This window comes from Urocitellus parryii, chromosome 4, assembly GCF_045843805.1.
Source record: "Urocitellus parryii isolate mUroPar1 chromosome 4, mUroPar1.hap1, whole genome shotgun sequence".
NCBI lineage: Eukaryota > Metazoa > Chordata > Mammalia > Rodentia > Sciuridae > Urocitellus > Urocitellus parryii.
Genome location: NC_135534.1, coordinates 53,854,569 through 53,874,440, shown reverse-complemented (window position 1 = coordinate 53,874,440; position 19,872 = coordinate 53,854,569). Strand labels below are relative to the sequence as shown.

Sequence of the window (19,872 nt, the reverse complement as noted above, 5' to 3'; positions counted from 1 at the left end):
AGATATGAAAGGAAATTACCCCCAATCTCCTAGAAAACAATTTTTTTTTCATTTGCCAAACTTGCTTCCCAGTCTTTGTTCATGTTACAAAGCTAAATCTTTGCATGAATGCTTTCCTGGTGATACAAGGTATATATTTGTAATCTGGGAAAGGGCAGTGTCTCCCCAGTTGCCTTGGGTACTGGACTTCATCTTCTGTGCACAAGGAATCCTGCCTCAGTCTCATAAGTAGCTGAGGCTGAAAGTGTGTGCCACTGCATCCAGCAATGTTTGCAATTTTTAATGGCTGTGACATAATTAATTAACTGGATTCTTATAATTTGTTCAACCATTTTCATATTGTTGGACATTTCTCGAGATGTAGTTTTTCAGTGGAGAGAACGAAAACTTTGAAAGCAGATCTTTGTTGGAAAGCATAGTTGAACCTCTGGTTAAGTAATCTTGTAAAAGTTATTTAATCTTTCTGAAACTGCTTTGATGAATGAAGATGAATTTTTAAAAAAATATTTATTTTTTAGTTGTAGTTGGACACAACACCTTTATTTCACTTGTTTATTTTTGTATGTGGTGCTGAAGATTGAACCCAGGGTCTCATACCTGCCAAGTGAGCGCTCTACCGCTGAGCCACAACCCCAGCCCTGAAGATGGATTTTACTAGGGCCTACACTTTTACTCTGCATTTAGAGGTGATTTATAAAAAGTCCTGGCAAACATATGGATATTCAATAGACGTCATTACTTCAGAATTTTGTAATTACAAAAAAAGTAATGTGAAAAATAGCATTCACACATAAAGCTTAACATTTTGTATTATAGTATTTCCTTAGCATAAACAGTCTCATAAATGGGATTACTGGGTCACGGAGTATAAACTTTTTTTTTTTTTTAACATTTAGAAATATATCTCAAATTGCTTTTCCAAAAAGTTAATTCAGAAGGGCGTGGTATCACACACCTGTATCATCAGCCACTAGGAAAGCTGAGGTAGTAGGACTGCAAGTTGGCGGCTAGCTTCAGCAATTTAGCGAGTCCCTGTCTTAAAATGAAACAACTAAATACATAAAACTGGGAACATAGCTCAGTGGTAAAGCGCCCCAGAGTTCAATCCCCAATGCCCGCCACCCTCACCAAAAAAAAAAAAAAAAAAAAAATCCTTTGATTATACAGCTATTACAAGGATTGCATCAAACATTGTATCAGATTCCCTAGGTATATTATATGAAATCTTTGTAACTCATTGTCTTAATTTTCTTTCCGTGGTTTAAACGTTTTTTTCTCGATGAGCAGGACTCCTCGGTGGGAGCCCAGCCACGTGGGCTGCGTCTGCGTCCGCGGACTACATTTCCCAAAGCCCTCCGCTGGCGCGCCGACAGGAAGTGGCCGGAGCATCTCCCGCCTCCACACCGAGGCGAAGAGGTTCTATCCGGGGCCTTGGCGCTTCTCTTTCCTTTCGCGCCGGTTGCCGCTGCGGAGCGCGGCGGGTCCATGTGCGCAGTGAGTGGCGCTACTCTTGCCCCAGTAGCATCCGTGCTCCGGGTTTGACCGAGTCCGCGCTACAATGGACCCCAATACCATTATCGAGGCCCTACGGGGCACCATGGACCCAGCCCTGCGCGAGGCCGCGGAGCGCCAGCTCAATGAAGTAAGGACGCCCGGCTAGCGGCGGTGGCGGCGGCGGCGGCGGCGGCGGGCGGGCTGACTCTGGCCGGCAGAGCCCTCCCGGCCTGGCCAGAAGCGCGGACGGTGTCGCCAAGGGGCCCATATGGAGGGGTCGGGTGGAGACCTGACGGCAGTGCCACGCCGGGACGCCTCAGGCTGATGTGGTGGAGGTGGCAGCCGCCAAGGCTGCCTGATTCCGAGCTGGGCCTCTGGCTATGGTCTAGGCGTGAGGAGCCGGCCCGGGCGAGGCGGGCGTGACGGGCTGGACACATGGCTGGCTCCGGTGGCTGGCCGCCCTCTGGCTCACATCCAGCTCTTTCCTTGAGTCCAGGAGGGGGCGAAACTCACTGGGAGGCTTTCAGACGTTTTCGTGAGCAGTCTTGTCGGCGCCGAGTCTGAGGGGCTCCTGGGAATGCATACTGGTTTATGGGGGGCTGTGCATGTCGAGCCTTGTCACTTCGCTGGGCTGATCAGTGGCCTGCCTCTTGGTCACAACTTATTTCTGGCGAGCTGCTTTAAGAGGGAAGCCTGCGCCTCATTGGTAGGCAGGAGTAGTGTGGGTTAACACATGAATCTGATCCTTGCTCTTCTCCTGTCATAATGCCACAGTCGAGAGGCGGAGTGATGTAGTGGAAAGGGTCAGGTGAAGTGCACCCTTCTAGGTGTAGCTGCATCACTAATTTCTTGAGTGACCTTGGGCAAGTTGCTTAACCTTTTGATTCTTAGTTTTTTCCATTCATAAAATTAGGACACAGGATTGCTGTGATGGTCAAGTGAGATAATGTAAATCTGAGAGCTTTGAAACGTGCTCCACTTGCAGATCATTTTAGATGCTGCGTTTGCTGAGGGTTAGTTTCTTCTTGCCCTGTATTTTTTGGAGAGCACCCCTTGGAAAGCATTACCACGTGGCTATCTTATTGTACTGTGTTCATCATCATACCTTGTTTCTTAACTGGTACAGTTTTAGATGTTAATGATTTCTGTTTCAAAGGCTGCCTCAAAGGACTATTGTAACTTCTGTTGCCAGTTAATAACCGTATTTTGATATATTGTTGAATCTGTCAGTTTTAGTGATTTAGCATACATTTTTGAACTTAAAAAAGAAGTTCCACTCTAAAGAGATTCAGTTATTATATGCTTGTCTTAGCTGACATTTAAAACATTACTTTTTGATTTATCAAAAGCAGCAGGAATACCACCAATTGAACAACATCTTGTACAATGTTGTACTACAGAAACAGTTCAAGAAGACTACTCAGTTCAGATGAATTAAGTGTAAAATTTCAAGCCAAAAAGTTAAATCTTTTCTATGTTAAGATCATCATACTATGCTTAACAATTGCATGCTCAAAGTCACCTTGGGAGGAGCTTAGATTCCTATTGGTATAAAAGAGGAAGTTGAAACAAATTCCCACTTCGAACCATTACTAAACTATGGGGGCAGTTATGGATCACTTTTTGTTTTGACTTGTGTTATGATAGACATGAATTTTGATGAACATTATTTTGCTTATGAAGTATTTATGCAGGTGTAAGCCTAGAAAAGCAAAAAGTAATTTTTACGTAACTTTGCTCTTAATAGCACATTACTTTGACTAAATATACTTGCATGTAATTATTAATTTAAAACACTGTTACTTGAAAGTGTTGATTCCCTAACATAAAAATTGCATAAATAATACTTTGTGCAAATTTGAAAATCACTTATTGTTTCAAAAATTAAATTAAAATTTTTATTGGCACTTTGTAATTTTACATAATAGTGGGATTCATTATGCCATATTTCTATGTGCGTTTATGAATCATTTTTTGGGCAGGTGTTTCATTTCTTGTTATATGCACTAACGTAAAAGACCTGGGGTAAGTATTTCACAAGCTAGTCTTTGGAAGATAAATAATCAATGGTATTCAAAGCCTTTTATTACTTAACCATTGAGTTGCTGTTTTGTAATACTATGGAACAGTGGACACTGTTGATCTTTTTTTGCAGAAAATGTGTTTTATAGCTTTTATGTCTGTGATTGTTAGCTGTTTACATTTCATATATGTCTTACAATTATTACAGTAATATTTTATAGTAATTTTCCTAAGGTACCTTTTTAAAAAATATTCATTTATTTACATGTTTATTTATTTACTAACATACTTACTTGTTTTGTGGTACTGGGGATTGAACCCGGAGCACTCTTACACAGAGCTACATCCTCAGTCCTTTTTATTTCGTTATTTTATTTTTTAAATTTTGAGACAGGGTTTTGCTAAGTTGCTAAGACTGGCCTCTACAATCCTACTACCTCAGCCTTCAGAGTTGCTGAGATTACTTCTAGAATATTTACTAATTTCTAATCTTTATTCCATTTTAATGCATTAGTTCCTCCCTCCCTTATATGTGAGTACTTTTGCTTTGACTTTTTTGAAAAAAATATTTTTTAGTTGTTGATGGACCTTTATATTATTTATTTATATATGGTTTTGAGACTCGAACACAGTGCCTCACACATGCTAGGCAAGTGCACTTCCACTAATCTACAACCCCAGCCCTTTGACTTTTTGTGACTGAAACTTGATTTAGGGAGAAGATTCCGATTGAGTCTTGAAGCTTGAATATAGTAAGAATGAGGAAGTAACATTTTTATTCTTGAGAGACTAGCTTTGAAAACTATTGATCATTCTACATGTCTTATCATTTTACTGAAGCTATATTTTGGCTCATTTAGTTAAAGGAAAAATATCTTTAACATGTGAATGAATCTTTTCTTCACTAAGTGAAGTAATCACTGACTGTAAAAATTGCAGATGTTTTCAAAGTATTTATAATGTAGATAGTATGAAAACAAAACTGCTCTGGCCATAGAGTCTTTGCACTTAGCTGTTACATTTGCTTGGAACTCCTTTTATTCAATTATCTCCCTGACTTGTTCTCTTATTTCCTTTGTCTTCTTATCACCAAGGAGTTCCCTGGTTACCACACTCCCTGTCTCTCTGCATTTGTTTGTTTTTCTCTGTAGCACTGATTTATTGTACATTTTATTTCTGTTTTTCCCCCTATAATTTTTAAGTTTCATGAAGGATGGAGTTGTCTTTTGTTACTATTATAATTTGATTTGCCAGTGTTAGATTTTATTCACTGACTTAATATCACAATATATAATAGTATAGAATTTAGCTCTGTTATACCCCTTTCAACTCAAGGATGTTTCATCTAGTTATAGTACTTAGATTGTTAGAAACTGCACTGAAGTCTCCATTTTTAGCAGGTATTATCAAGCTACATCTACTTAGTATGACTTATTCTGTAGTATGTTTTATGTTTTGATGGCTCTTTACTTTTTGGACCACTGTTTCAATTTTGGAACTTATTGTCACATCCCAATTCTAATTATCTTCATGTGGCAAACTTTGCCTTTATTATTGGAGAAAACAATGGAAAGGTACAAGGTGGAAATTCCATTGAAAGCCCTTTAGATGTTTTAAGTACTGGAAAGTTCTGACCAGTCCTTCCTAGGAATTTTTGAAAGATTGGTTCCAGAACCACCTTGGTTTAGAACACCAAGGATGCTCAAGTCCCTCATAAAAGGTAGAATTTCCACATAACCTGTGCATATATATCCTCCCTCTACTTTCTTCTTCCTCCCCCTACTCCTCCTTCTCCTGCTGCTGCTCTTCTTCTTTTGTTGCAATATTGGGGTTTTGAATCCAGGGCAGTCTGCCTCTGAGCTATATCCCCATCCCTTATCTTTTACTTGGAGACAGGGTCCTGCTAAATTACCCAGCCTGGCTCTGAACTTTGAATCCTCCTGGCTTGACCTCCCAAGTCACTGGTGTTACAGGTGTGCACCAGCCAACATGCACAGCCATAAACTGAAGTTTTTATATGTAATGCCAAGAAAAAATCTTGAAATATATTCTGAATGATACTCTAGTCTGGTTCATTTAACACCAATTATCTGTATGCTAAATAGTAAGCAAAGTTGTTAGAAATTGAATACTTACCTGCAGTCAAGACTGTAATGGAGCTCTTTGTATGTTTTAAGTGAGAAAACTATTATGTATGACTTTGGTAAAAGGCAGATATGATATCAGCATTAACAGTCCCTGTCTGTCACATTTGTAGCCAAGAGAAATGCCCTAAGTGGAATTTGAAGGCTTACCTATAGATGTCATTTAAACCTTCAGTTCCTAAGCTTAATGTGCCATGAAATGGTTATATAGGCAAAAATGCTGCTGCTTCCTTACATGTTTTATGTGAAAAAGCAAATGAACTTAGTTTTGATATATTTCTTTATTTTGTGTTTACAAATGGTGATGGACAAATTAGTGTTGTGATGGACCTTATTTATACATGCTAATTTGATTTTTATTTTTATTAAAAGACAAAATCAAGTGCAAAATAATGCCATATTTGTAGGCCAATTTGCACATTAAACAAAATACTTAAATGTGTAGTGTGTACATATATGCCGCAGTCTGTCTGGGCACAAAATAACCGAGCCGCCACAAAGCCTTGTAGGTTCAAACAGCAACTCTTTATTCCTGAACTCTCACCGGCACTCTACACACACTTCCCGGGAATACATTCCCTCCGCCGCGCTCTGCTGGAGAACTCAATGGGAACTCCAGAGTAGCGGGTGCCGAGGCTGCAGGATCCACCCTAATCCCCAAGCTGCCCTAATCCCAGAGCAGGGTCACCTTTTAACCATTCCCTCTAGCAAAATGCGAGGTGTCATTCTGACTAAACTTTGGCTCTCAACACGTATATATGTATGTGTACACACACACACTCTTTTGGGGGAGGGTACCAGGGATTGAACCCAGGGGCACGTAACCACTGAGCCACATCCCCAGCCCTTTTTAAAAATTTTTTATTTTGAGACAGAGTCTTGCCAAGTTGCTTAGGGCCTAAATTGCTGAGGCTGGCTTTGAACTTAGAATCCTCTTGTCTCAGTCTCTCAAGCTGCTGGGATTACAGTTGTGTGCCATTATGCCTTTCTAATAGTGTATATTTTTGGAAGACCAGAGTTTTTTGTAGGTTGAGTAGCTAACATTCCTTAACCAGGAATATTGAAAAGTAGATACTATTTGGAATCTGGGAGTGGGAAATTCTCTGGATACTTTGGCTTTTAGGAAATTACTCGGTGACAGCATGTTGAAGATCTGAAAGATAAAATATGAAAGATTTAATATATATATATGTATTATTTTGTACTGGGGATTGAACTGAAGGGTGTTTTACCACCACTTTACATCCCTACTCCTCCCTTTTTAAAACTTAAAATTTTCAAGGCTGCCCTTGAACTTGTGATCTTCCTGCCTCATCATCACAAGTCAATGGAATTATAGGAATTTCCCACTACATTTGGTTCTGTATTAGTATTTATAATAAAATAGTCATTTTCAGGTGTAGTAGATGGATATATAATTTTTTTATTGTTTCTGTCAGTTGCATATTAATGATGAGTCTGAGTAAAGTGGCATTTTTTTTCCTTTTGATCTCTGAATAATTTATAATGAAGTTTTTGTTTGAAGCAGGAGAATGTAGTGAGAGTCTCAGCCTGGTCCTAACTTTTCCCCCTATGATAACTTCATTATGCTTCATATTTCATGTAAAACAGGTATAGTTATTTGGCTTTGTCAAATTATTTAGTAAAAGGAAAGGTCAGAAATTCTGTAGCTTTTAAAATTATTTTGTATTCATTTTATGTAAAAATTTATTGTGTCAATTCCTTAAGTCTCCCTCCTCTTCATTATAAATGGTTTAACTTAGACTAACTAATTGAAGTCTCTCTGCTTGCATTTAACAAATAAACTTTCAAGATATTGAAATTAGGTGATTCCATTGGAAAATGTGGGTCCAGATGGAAAACTGACTTTGGGAGACAGGGATTTCTCTTCATGGGTTAAAATTTATGTCTGGTTTGAGGAGCTGATAAATAAACATCATTGACAAACAGTGTAGCAGGCAATTGGAATGTAGAACTGGAGTTTAGAAGAGAAAACCACAATGAAAAGTCATTTTCTTTTGCAGGTTACTATAGAGAAGAAGAAAGTATGAACCAGAGGTGTGGGGTGGACTGGAGGGCCAAAGTTTGGGTTATGCCCTTTTTTTTGGGTCTTGGAGAAATGGGGAAAAAGTCGATTGGGGAATTGTGCATAAAAGTAGGAGAGAGATACAAAGAAAAAATTTAATTTTTCTACCAGCGAGCATGAATTATTTTCACAATATTTTAAAAAACTATTTGAAGAAAGGGATATTGATTGGCATTTCTGGGATTTTTTTGTTTATTTGTTTTTCTAGTGATGGGCATCAGTTGCAGGGCCTTGTGCATGCTAAGCAAAAATTCTACTGAGCTTCATCCCCCATGGCCTAGGTATTGGCATTTCTTTTTATTTATTTTATTTTTTTTAAATATTTTATTAGTTGTTGATGGACCCAGTGACTCACTCTACCCCTGAGCCACAACCCCAGCCCCAACTGGTGGCATTTCTGAGAAATTAAAGTGAACTGAAGACTTTTCAGGGGTAAGAGAGTGGGGAACAATTTCTGATTACAGGATCAGTGAGTAGAATGCTAGTAAAGGAGTAGGATAGATGGTAGATTAAAAAGGTATCAGGATTAGAGAACTTTGTGGTTTTTGTAGTTTCCATTTTTGCCCTGTAAACTTAGACCTATGGGAAAGGTGGGGAGGCACAGTAACCCGTGGGGAAACTGGCTGTGGAGTAGAAATGAGGGACTAGTAGGTATTTCTGGCCTGTTATTGTGCTACCTGTTATAATAATAGTTTTTCCATTCATCTTGTTTTATAGTCATCAGTCCTTGAATTAGATCCTTCATACTGCTTCAAGATCTCCTCCTATAGCGGCAATCTATCTGGTCATGTAAAGACTCTTTTTAAAAAATTCACATTTAATTAGATTTTTTTTTTTTTGTACAAGGGATTGAACCCAGGGGCACCTAACTACTGAGCCACATCCTCAGCCTTTTTTAAATGTTTTATTAGGGACAGGATTTTGCTGAGTTGCTCAGGGCCTTGCCAAGTTGCTGAGGCTGGGTTTGAACTCATGATCCTCCTGCCTCAGCCTTCTGAGTTGCTGGGATTACAAGTGGTGCACCACTGGCCCAAATTAATTAGATTTTTTTGATATCTTTTTCTGTCTTTCTTTCTTTCTTTTTTTTTTTTTTAAGAGAGAAAGAGAGAGAGAATTTTTATTTATTTTTTAGTTTTCGGCAGACACAGCATCTTTGTATGTGGTGCTGAGGATCAAACCCAGGCCACATGCATGCCAGGTGAGCACGCTACCGCTTGAGCCACATCCCCAGATTTGATATCTTTTTCTTAAATATTTTTGTTGTAGTTGGACACAATACCTTGATTTTATTTTTATGTGGTGCCGAGGATAGAACCCAGTACCTCATGTGTGCCAGGGGAGTGCTCTGCTGCTGAGCTGTAATCCCAGCCCTTAATTAGATCTTTGTGTCACAATTTACTTCTTCATATTTTATCTTTCACCATTTGCTTTCATTCTCCTAATAATCTGTTTTATAAAATTCCTACTTTTCCTATTTAAAATTTTGTCCTTGCATCTCAGAGTTTAAGCCCTTTAGGGTTTACTTTGAGATTTAATTGGTTTGTCCAGTTACAACTCTTCAGTATAATATTAAAGTATGTGGCAACTGTAATTCTAGTTAGAAGTGTAGAGTTAAGAGATGGACAATGGTGTTGGGATTATTGAAGAATTTTGATGAGATGAATTAGGGTGAAAATTGAAATTATCTGGGTTGATGACAGATACTGAGAAGGTACAAAGTTTTGAAAGGTGGTTTTATGTTAAGACTAGCTTTTAAACTTGAGTATTAGGAGTTTTATGTGTGTATGCCCTAATTAATAATGGTGTATAATGACTTGTCTGTTGCTTCAGTTCTCTGGTACTCTGACTGCTAGAATCCAAGAGCTTGAAGAGAAGACTTAGTCCTGTAATTAGTGTCAGCATACAAAAGTTACATTTAGACTTTGACGCACATAAAAGATCTATTATGACGTCTTGAGGCCCATGTCAGTATTTGCTGTATGCTAAACTGTTGAGAATACCATAATTTTGTAAAATTTAGTTTTGTGATAAAAGATTGATGTTAGTGGCATTTTTACTTTATTTTTTAAATTGCCCTTAAAAATATGAAGAAAATTCTTTTTTACTATGTGATAGTTTGCTATACTCAGGAATGTCAGAAAGTTGTTAGAGATTTGGCTGGGGTTATGGCACAGTGGTAGAGTGTTTGCTTGACATGTGTGAGTCAATGGGTTCGATTCTCAGCACTGCATATAAATAAATAAAGGTCCATCAACAACTAAAGAAGAATTTTCTAAAAAAGTAAGTTGTTAGAGATCAATGCCTTAGAATAACAGGTTTCCTAATTTGGAGCGTTAATGTATGTCTTTTGTATATAGATCTTTGGCCTTTTGTTATTTGTATATCATAAAGTTCACCTGTTTTAAATGACAATCAGTGATTCACACCCCATATGCACCCCATCCCCCCCCAGTCCTGGGGATTGAACTCAGAGCCTTATGCATGCTAGGTTAAGTTCTGTTCCACTGAATTACATTCCCAGTCCTTTTTATTTTTTGTTTTGAGACAAAGCATCATTAAATTGCTGAGACTGGCCTTGAACTTGTGATCTTTTAGCCACAGCTTCCTGAGTTGCTGAGATCACAGGTGTGTGTCATCATGCCTGGCATAGTTATTTTTAGTAGATTGAATTGGATAACCACTACCCCAATAATATCCCTTATGCCATTTTGTTATTTATCCCCCATCCCAGTCTCAGGCAATCACTAATCTACTTTCTGTCTCAATTTTACTTTTGATTATCCAATATTTATTACTCTCATTTCTATCATTAACTTTGGGAGAATGCAGTGCTTCTTCTGCCTTAGGAATTTCAAGTGGATGGAAATTTGTATGGAAAAGGTAGGTAGATGTCCCAGGTTGAGGTTATTTATGGTAACCCCTCTTACAGAAATTTTTTTTTTTTTTACTGTTAGACTAGCTCAGTTGCTTGAAAGACATAGTTTTTATCATTGAACTTTTGAATTTATACCTGTATTTTTCAAGGTAGTATAGCATTAATAAAGTAATAAGTACTTATTTTTATTGTTGAGTGTTGTTGTTTTATTTTTAAATATTGTTTTTAATTGTAGATGGACAAAATCTATCCTATCTATCTATCTATCTATTTATTTATTATGGGGTGCTGAGGATCGAACCCAGGACCTCACACATGCAAGGCAAGTACTCTACCACTGAATTACAACCCCAGCCCCAGTGTTGTTGATTTTTAAAGACTAACTATTGAATTCACTCATTTAAAGTATGCAATTCAGTGATTTTTAGTATAGTCACAGAATTATGCAATCATCATCACACTCTGTAGAACACTTTCCTCAGCCCCAAAAGAAAATCCATGCCAATTAACAGTCACTTCTTATTATGCCCCCCACACACTCCTGCCCTAGGTATTCCACGATTTCTGTCCATATAGATTTGCCTATTCTGGACATTTCATATAATTGAAATCATATAATATGTAGTCTTTTGTGACTGGCTTCTTTTGCATAGTGTACATTTTCAAGATCCATACCCATGATAGCATGATCGGTATTTCTCTCTTTTACTAATTGTTAATGCTGTTAATGTCCATGGAATAATAGTTTTTTGTTTTTTTTTCAAATCAGAGTAATTTGCATGTAGTACAAAGCTAAAATAACTGTATAGGTCATTCACTTTTTGCCTAGTTATTTCACCAGGGTAGTCATTACCTAGACCAACATGTAAATAATATTTTCATTAGCCTAGAAAGTTTCCTTGGTACTCTTCTTATTGAGTTCCTTTCCTTCTCCAGGTTACTATTATTCTGATTTCTGTTACTATGGTTTAAATTTGCCTGTCCTTGAATTTCATATAAATAGAATCACATGGAATGTATTTAAGGAGTTTGACTTCTTTTTTTTTTTTTTAAAGAGAGAGAATTTTAATATTTTATTTTTTAGTTATCGGCGGACACAACATCTTTGTTTGTATGTGGTGCTGAGGATCGAACCCGGGCCGCACACATGCCAGGCGAGCATGCCAGGCGAGCGCGCTACCGCTGAGCCACATCTCCAGCCCTGACTTCTTTTTCAAGTGTGTGTGTGTGTGTGTGTGTGTGTACATGAGGGATTGAGCCCAAGGCCTCCACACTTAGGCAAGTACTCTGTCACTTATCTTCATCCCCAGCCCTCAATGCGTGTTGTTTATTTTTAATTTTTTTCATAGCTGTAGGTGTACAGCATGTCTTTGTTTATTTTTGTGTGGTGCTAAGGATTGAACCCAGTGCCTCACAGCACATGCTAAGCAAGCACTCTACTCTACCACTGAGCTACAGCCTCAGACCCCCTCAACATGTTTTGAAGATGAGTGTTACTGGTTGATTTTGTAGGTTGGTTTTACTTCATTTTTTAATTACTGTATAGTATTTTATTATGAACTTTCCATGGTTTGGTTCATTCTTTCACTTGTTAATGGTTGAATGTTATGGATATAAGGACTCATTTCTCTTATATGTATGCTATAAGGGTAAAATTGCTAGGTTATTAAGTAGCCAGTTTTCCAAAATGGTACCATTTTCTACACCATTAGCATTGTAAGAACATTCCATCTTTTTATATCCTTATCAGTGCTTTGTCATATTTCATATATTTTTTTGGCATAGGATTGACTATTGTCTACTAATACTAATTGTTGTGAAGTTTGCAATTTTTTTTTCCTTTTCCTTTTTGGTACCAGGAATTGAACCTGGAGCATTTTACCACTGATATATGTCCCCAGGCCTTTATATTTTATTTTGAGAAAGAGTCTTGCTAAGTTCTTAAGGCTGACCTTGAATAGGAACTTCCCATCCTCCTAACTCAGCCTCCTGAATCAGTGAGATTACAGTCACTCACCATGGTCCCCAGGGCTGATCCCCCCCCACCTGCCCCGCCATGGATTAAACCCAGGGGTGCTTAACCACTGAGCGTGGCTGGCCTGGTTGAAATTTGCACATATTTGTTGTTCATTTTTTGTTTGGAGTAATGAACTCTGTTCCTAAGATGTTACAGATATTTTTCTTTTCCTTTTTGATTTTGTTTATACCAATGGGGGGAGTTTAAAAGTTCTTCCTTTTTTCTTTTATTTTAGGTGATACTAGCTATTGAATCCAGGGTCAAGTGCTCTACCATAGCCCAGCCCCAAAACTTCACATTTTATCTACTTAATCCTAAACTACTTTTTTGTCTCTCTGCCTTTGTTATCATGTTGTTTTCCTTGATGATAATAATGTTTTGCCTTGGTTTCCTTGAAGTACCTTTTGTGATTTTATTTTATTTCATGTCCAGGATGGCTGCAAACTGTGCTCAGGTGAACTCCTGGGCTCAAGGGGGTCTTCTGCTGTAGTCTCCCAAGTAACTGGGACATTCTGTTATTTTATTTACCCCAAAGCTGCTTGACATATTGACACCATATTAAACTGTAAACATTGTGAAAATGTAAGAAGAAGAAAAAAAGGTGCTTGACACAGTATCTGTCTTTTTTTTTATATATTAAAATCTTGAGAGTACTAGTTATGCTGTAGGAAAATACAGTGGGTATCATATGCTACTTTTAACTCAAATAATGTACCTTTGTATATGTAAGGCAAACAAAAATAGTGGTGATTGTGATGGATTATGTTGGTTTAACATGACTCCTAATTATAAACCAACAACTTCATCAGAACTTTTTTTTTTTTTTGGTATCAGAGATTGAACCCAGGGGTGCTTAACCATTGAGCCACATCCCCATCCCTTTTTATTTTTTTTTTATTAGAGATAGGGCCTCGCTAAATTGCTGAGGCTGGGTTTGAACTCACATTCCTTTTGTCTCAATCTCTCAAGCCCCTTGATTACAGGTGTGCATCATCATGCCCAGCCTTCCTCAGGACTTATCATAGAAAGTAATCTGTTTCAAGTCTGAAGGACAAACTTCAGCATTGGGACCTCAAAAGAGATTGTTTAAATACACAAAGCCACATGTGCTGTGTTTTATGGATGATTTAAAGAACTAATGAGTAACTTGGCTACATTCAGTTTACATCTTTCTAATGTTAGATCATACTCTTTAAGAAAGATGGACTCCTACTGAGTATGGATATATAAGGAACATAACACATTTGTTATGTAGTGTTTTGCTGGTTTGTTTTTGTTGGTGTTGAGGATTGAACCTTGGGCCTTGTACATGGTATGCAAGTGCTCTACCACTGAGAGCAATCCCAGCCTGTTATATCTTCATAATTTGTTAAAATATTTTCTGGGTCTTTTTTATTTACTTCTTACAAACATCCTATGTAGTGAATTTTAGTACACATTTTGTAATTGAGACAGATTTTCTGAATTAGCTTTCTCAAGGCTTAACAATATAGGAAATGTCATCACTTAGAATTACTAAACCCAGGGCTGGGGATTTGGCTCAAGCGGTAGCAAGCTTGCCTGGCATGCGTGCGGCCCGGGTTCGATCCTCAGCACCACATACCAACAAAGATGTTGTGTCCGCCGAGAACTAAAAAATAAATATTAAAAATTCTCTCTGTCTCTCTCTCCTCTCTCACTCTCTCTTAAAAAAAAAAAAATTACTAAACCCAGGACTATCTGATTGCAGCAGTCCATTCCAGAATCTCCCAGTTTGATATTGGAGACCATATATTATAAAAGGCCTAAAATTACATTAGTAATAGTATGGATAGTGGTGTTCATTATAGGTCTTTCTATCTATCCTTTCACACTCTACTATGCTCCTAGGCAATCATGTCTTCTTTCAAGGCATTTATTTCTTGTCTCTTTGAATTTATTCAGTAAATAGTTTGACTGTCTGAAATGCCATGCATCATAATGAGGATTAGGTATATAAACAGTATGGTCCCTATTTGATCGAACTTAAAGTCTAGTTAATGGTAGAAAAAGGGATAAAACTGGTGTGGGTTACAAATATGTAATAAGTGTTTTGAAGAAAAAATAGTTAAAATTATGAGCATTCTAGGGAGCCTTACTTTAACTTGAGTGATTAGATAGGAAAGACTTCTTTAAGGAAATAATGTTTAAACTGAGACAGAGTGGGACATTGGGAAGCAGTTAACTCTGCTGAAGCAAGGGGAGAGTAGAATTTGTAAGTAGAAACTCACAGCATGTACAAAGACTCTGAAATGGGGTGACATTTATTATTGAAAGAACCCAAAGAAGGATGGTAAAGTAAGGGCAGGGGAAAAGCTTTTTTATTATTTTATTTTACTTATTTTTATTTTTTATTTGTTCTTTCTAGATATACATGACAGTAGAGTGTTTTTTGGCATTATACATATATAGATTCTTTTTTTTTTTTTTTAGAGAGAGAATTTTTAATATTTATTTTAAGTATAACTTGTTTCAGTTAGGATCCCATTATTGCAGTTGTATATGATGTGGAGTTACATTGGTTGTGTATTCATATATAAGGATAGGAAAGATATGTTCGATTAATTCTACTGTCTTTTCTATTCCCAGATAAAGTTTTTTTTTAATTTAAAAATTCGTTCTAATTAGTTATATACTACAACAGAATATACTTCAACTCATTGTACACAAATGGAATACAACTTCTTATTTCTCTGGCTGTACATGATACAGAGTCACACTTTTCATGCAGTTATAACCATACATAGGGTAATAATGTCTGTTTCATTCCATCATCCTTCTCACTCCTCTCCCCTCTGTTCAATCCATAGTTCCTTCATTCTTCCCTAGTGCCCCGCCTCGATCCCATTATGGATTATCGTCTGGATGTCATTTGGTCTTTGTTTTTTTTTTTTTGTGAATTGGCTTATTTCACTTAGCATGATATTCTTCAGCGCCATCCATTTACCTGCAAATGCCTTAATTTCATTATTCTTTAAGGCTGAGCAATATTTCACTGTGTATACATACCACATTTTCTTTATCCATTCATCTGTTGAAGAGCATCTAGGTTAGTTCCATAGCTTAGCTATTGTGAATTGAGCAGCTGTAAATATTAATGTGGCTGCTTCACTGTGGTATGCTGATTTATGTCTTTTGGGTATATACTGAAGATTGGGATAGCTGGGTCAAATGGTGGTTCCATTCCAAGTTTTCTAAGGAATCTATCTCCATACTGCTTTCCAGAGTGGCTGCACCAATTTGCAGTCCCACCAGCAATATATGAGTGTACCTTTTCCCCCACTTCTTGCCAACGTTTATTGCTACTTGTAATCTTGATAACTGCCATTCTGACTGGAGTAAGGTAAAATCTCAATGTAGTTTTGAGATGCATTTCTGAGATGTTGAACACTTTTTCATATATTTGTTGATCAATTGTATATCTCCTGGAAGTGTCTGTTCAGTCCCCTAACTCATTTATTAATTGGATTATTTGTATTTTTTTGGTGCTATTTTTTAGAAATATTTTTTAGTTATAGATGGACGCAATATCTTTATTTTGTTTATTTTTATGTGGTGATGAGGATCAAACTCATTGCCTCACATGTGCGAGGCAGGCACTCTGCCACCGAGTCACAACCCCAGCCCCTGGTGTTACGTTTTTGAGTTCTTTGTATATTCTGGAGGTTAGTGCTCTACCTGAGGTGCTTGTGGTAAAGTTTTTTTTCCTATTCTGTAGGTTCTTTCTTCACATTATTGTTTCCTTTGCTGAGAAGAAGCTTTTTAATTTGAATCCATCCCATATATTGATTCTTTTTTTAAAAAAGTGATTCAAGGGAGTTGTCCTCCATTATTATTATTATTATTATTATTATTATTATTACTACTACTACTACTACTACTACTACTATTATTTTGTAGATGGACAGAATGCCTTTATTTTATTTGTTTATTTTTATGTGTTGCTGAAGATTGAACCCAGTGCCTCACATGTGCTAGGCAAGTGCTCTGCCATTCAGCCACAGCCACAGCCCCCATATATTGATTCTTGAATTTATTTCTTGTGCTTTAGGAGTCTTGTTAAGGAAGTCAGGTCCTAACCTGACATGATTGGATTTGGTCCTACTTTTTTTTCTATTAGGTCAGAGTGTCTGGTTTAATTTGTAGGTCCTTGATCCACTTTGAGTTGAGTTTTGTGCAGGGTGAGAGATAGGAGTTTAAAAGTATTTAAAAAAATACTTGTGAATCAATCTAACAAAAGAAGTGAAAGATCTCTACAATGAAATCTACAGAACACTAAAAGAAATGGAATAAATTTAAAAAAATAAAAAAAATAAAAGAAATGGAAGAAGATCTTAGAAGATGGAAAGATCTCCCATGTTCTTGGATAGGCAAAATTAATATTATCAAAATGGCCATTTGCGTTTTTACACAAATTTAATGCAATTCCTTTTAAAATCCCAATGTCATTCTTCATTGAAATAGAAAAAGCAATTGTGAGATTCGTTTGGAAAAATAAGAGACCCAGAATAACCAGAGAAAGTTTTTTTTAAATGAGCCTGATGAAGGGGGCAAAATATCTTCCTTAAGAGCATCAAAAATTGTAATAGAAAAGAGATTGATTTACAATCTTATTTTTAATTAATTAATTCATTATTTTGCTGTACTTTTAAAAAAATATTTTTTTAGTTGTAAGTGAACACCCAATATCTTTATTTCATTTTTATGTGGTGCAGAGGATTGAACCCAGTGTCTCACGCATGCTAGGCGAGCACTCTACCACTGAGTCACAACCCCAGCCCTATTTTTGCTGTACCCAGGGATGCTTTACCACTGAAATACATCGACAGCCCTTTAAAAAAAATGTTTTTAGGTGTAGATGGACACAACACAGTGCCTTTATTTTTGTATGGTGCTGAGAATCGAACCCAGGTCCTGCCTGTGCTAGGCGAGCGCTCTACTGCTGAGCCACAATCCCAGCCCCTCAGCAACCCTTTTTATATTTTATTTTAAGACAGGGTGTTGCTAAATTGCCCAGGCCGACCTTGAACATGGAATCCTCATGCCTAGAGTCTAGGATTATGTTTAAATCTGGTTGGCTGATAAATGGAGAATGGTTAGGAGTGAGAATAGTTAATTTAAGAGGGATATGAGATGGGGTATAGTTTAGTGGCACAGCTTTTGCCTAGCATGTGCAAGGCTCCAGTTCTGGGTTTGATTGCCATCATCACAAAAATAAATAAATAAATAAAAGGATGGTAGTCACTTGGACTAGGTTGGTATCGATGGGAATGAAGAAAGTGGGTATATTTTAAAAATGTACATTTTAGAATTAGGACTGGGTGTGTTAATTGGAAGTAGGAGAGGAAAGTGTGAGGATTGCCAAGGATGGTGATGATGGAAGTTAAGAGAGTTAGTATAGACAGTAGCATAGAAGTTTATGGGAGAAACAATGCTTTAGATACTGAAATAGGGATGTGTAATAGATAAGTCTTTTATAATGATCTGGGTTGGAAATAATGTATGTAACATATAAATTATATATATATATATATATATATATACATATATATGTATATATATACACATACATACACACACACACGCGGGCGTTATTTTTTATTTTTCATTGTCTTTTGGTATGGAAGTATTGAATCCAGTAATGATGTTTAACCACTAAGCCATATTCCCATTTTTATATTTTATTTAGAGACAAGGTCTTGCTAAGTTGCTGAGGCTGGCATTCAACTTGTGATCCTCCTGCCTCAGCCTTCTGAGCCACTGGGGTTAATTGGTGTGCACCCCATGCTCGGTTATATAGATAGTATTTAAAGACAGAAATTAGATGAGATCAGCTGGAGATTGGAAAAGATGGCATAGGACTGGGTCTTGGTAAATTCTAGCATTTATAGATTAAACAGAATGGGAAATCAGCAAAGAAAGCCTAGGGAGAGAGATCATGAATGGTGTGATAAATGGCGTTGATGAAAGGTTTCTAAAGACAGTTATTTACTGTGTTGATCTAGTTGGAGTAAAGGAAAGGGGTTAGTACCTGCCCTTCATCTACTTGTTTTTGCTTAGTACCTGCCCTTCATCTACTTGTTTTTCTGTAGTGTCTACTACTTCTTCCATTAGCTGTTTGATTATTTTATATTCCTTCAGTACACTGTATGTTTCTATGAGGTCATGGAACTTGGGTGTAATATTCAGTCCTGTAATCTCAGCTTCTTGCATAATGTCCTGCGCCAAGAACATGTAACTGTATAATTTTCAGACTATATAATTATCACTCTAGATGTTAATGTGGAGTAAATTTTTTTTTTGTATTCAACAATAAAATTCTCTGAGAATTTGTTTGCAGAATGTTTTTGGGGAAAGTCTTTAAAGAGGAAATTAAAATAAAAATCAGTATACTTCATGTGAACACCTGCACAAAAATACTAAAACTTAGGCTGAAAAGAGATGACATGTATAGGTAGTGATTTGTTAGAATGGAGGGGAATTAAATGGCAAAACAAGAAGTAATTTAACTTGAATGTTCAGTATTGTAATATAAAACTTGGAAAACAGAAAATGTGTAAGGAGTAGCTCTTATTACTCAATGATAACTGGTTTTAGCATTTTTGGTGTGTTTTAGTTTCAGTAGTGATTTGTTAGAATGGAGGGGAATTAAATGGCAAAACATACAAGAAGTAATTTAACTTGAATGTTCAGTATTGTAATATAAAACTTGGAAAACAGAAAATGTATAAGGAGTAGCTCTTATTACTCAATGATAATTGGTTTTAGCATTTTGGTGTGTTTTAGTTTCAGTCTTTTCTGTGGGTTGCATTGCTTATCATATATTTATTTAAGTATGATCATATAGTTTTTATTCTACTTTTATTATGTTAAAGCTATTGATTTTCCCTCTTCCATTGAAATATAAAATGTACAGAAAAGTGTTTATAAGGATACAGTTTTCACAAACAGCACACTTATATAAAACAGCAACCAGGTCAGGAAATAAACATTATTAGCACCTTGGAATCATCCCAATCTATTCATTATTCATTTTTATTGACTTAGTATGTGTCTAGCTACTTAACAGAACATGTATACAAATAAATTTTTACTGAAAAGTAGAAGTAGATATCATCACAGAGCATATTGTTTTTGAGCTGCTCCTGCCAATGTAGGTTAAGAATGCTAGTTGAGAGAAATGGAAAGGGCAGTGCAGACAAATGCAAACATACAA

The 19,872-nt window shown here is 36.8% G+C and overlaps 1 protein-coding gene across 1 annotated transcript in view; it reads left to right on the top strand.

Annotated features, from left to right (window-relative positions):
- The first annotated feature begins 1,134 nt into the window (after nt 1–1,134).
- Nucleotides 1,135–19,872, top strand: part of Ipo7 (importin 7) — a 58,062-nt gene continuing 39,324 nt past the window's right edge. Inside the window, exon 1 of the mRNA XM_077798186.1 lies at nt 1,135–1,642. Within this exon, the coding sequence (XP_077654312.1) occupies nt 1,559–1,642 (84 nt within the window). The 5' untranslated portion in view covers nt 1,135–1,558. The remainder of the gene's footprint in view (nt 1,643–19,872) is intronic.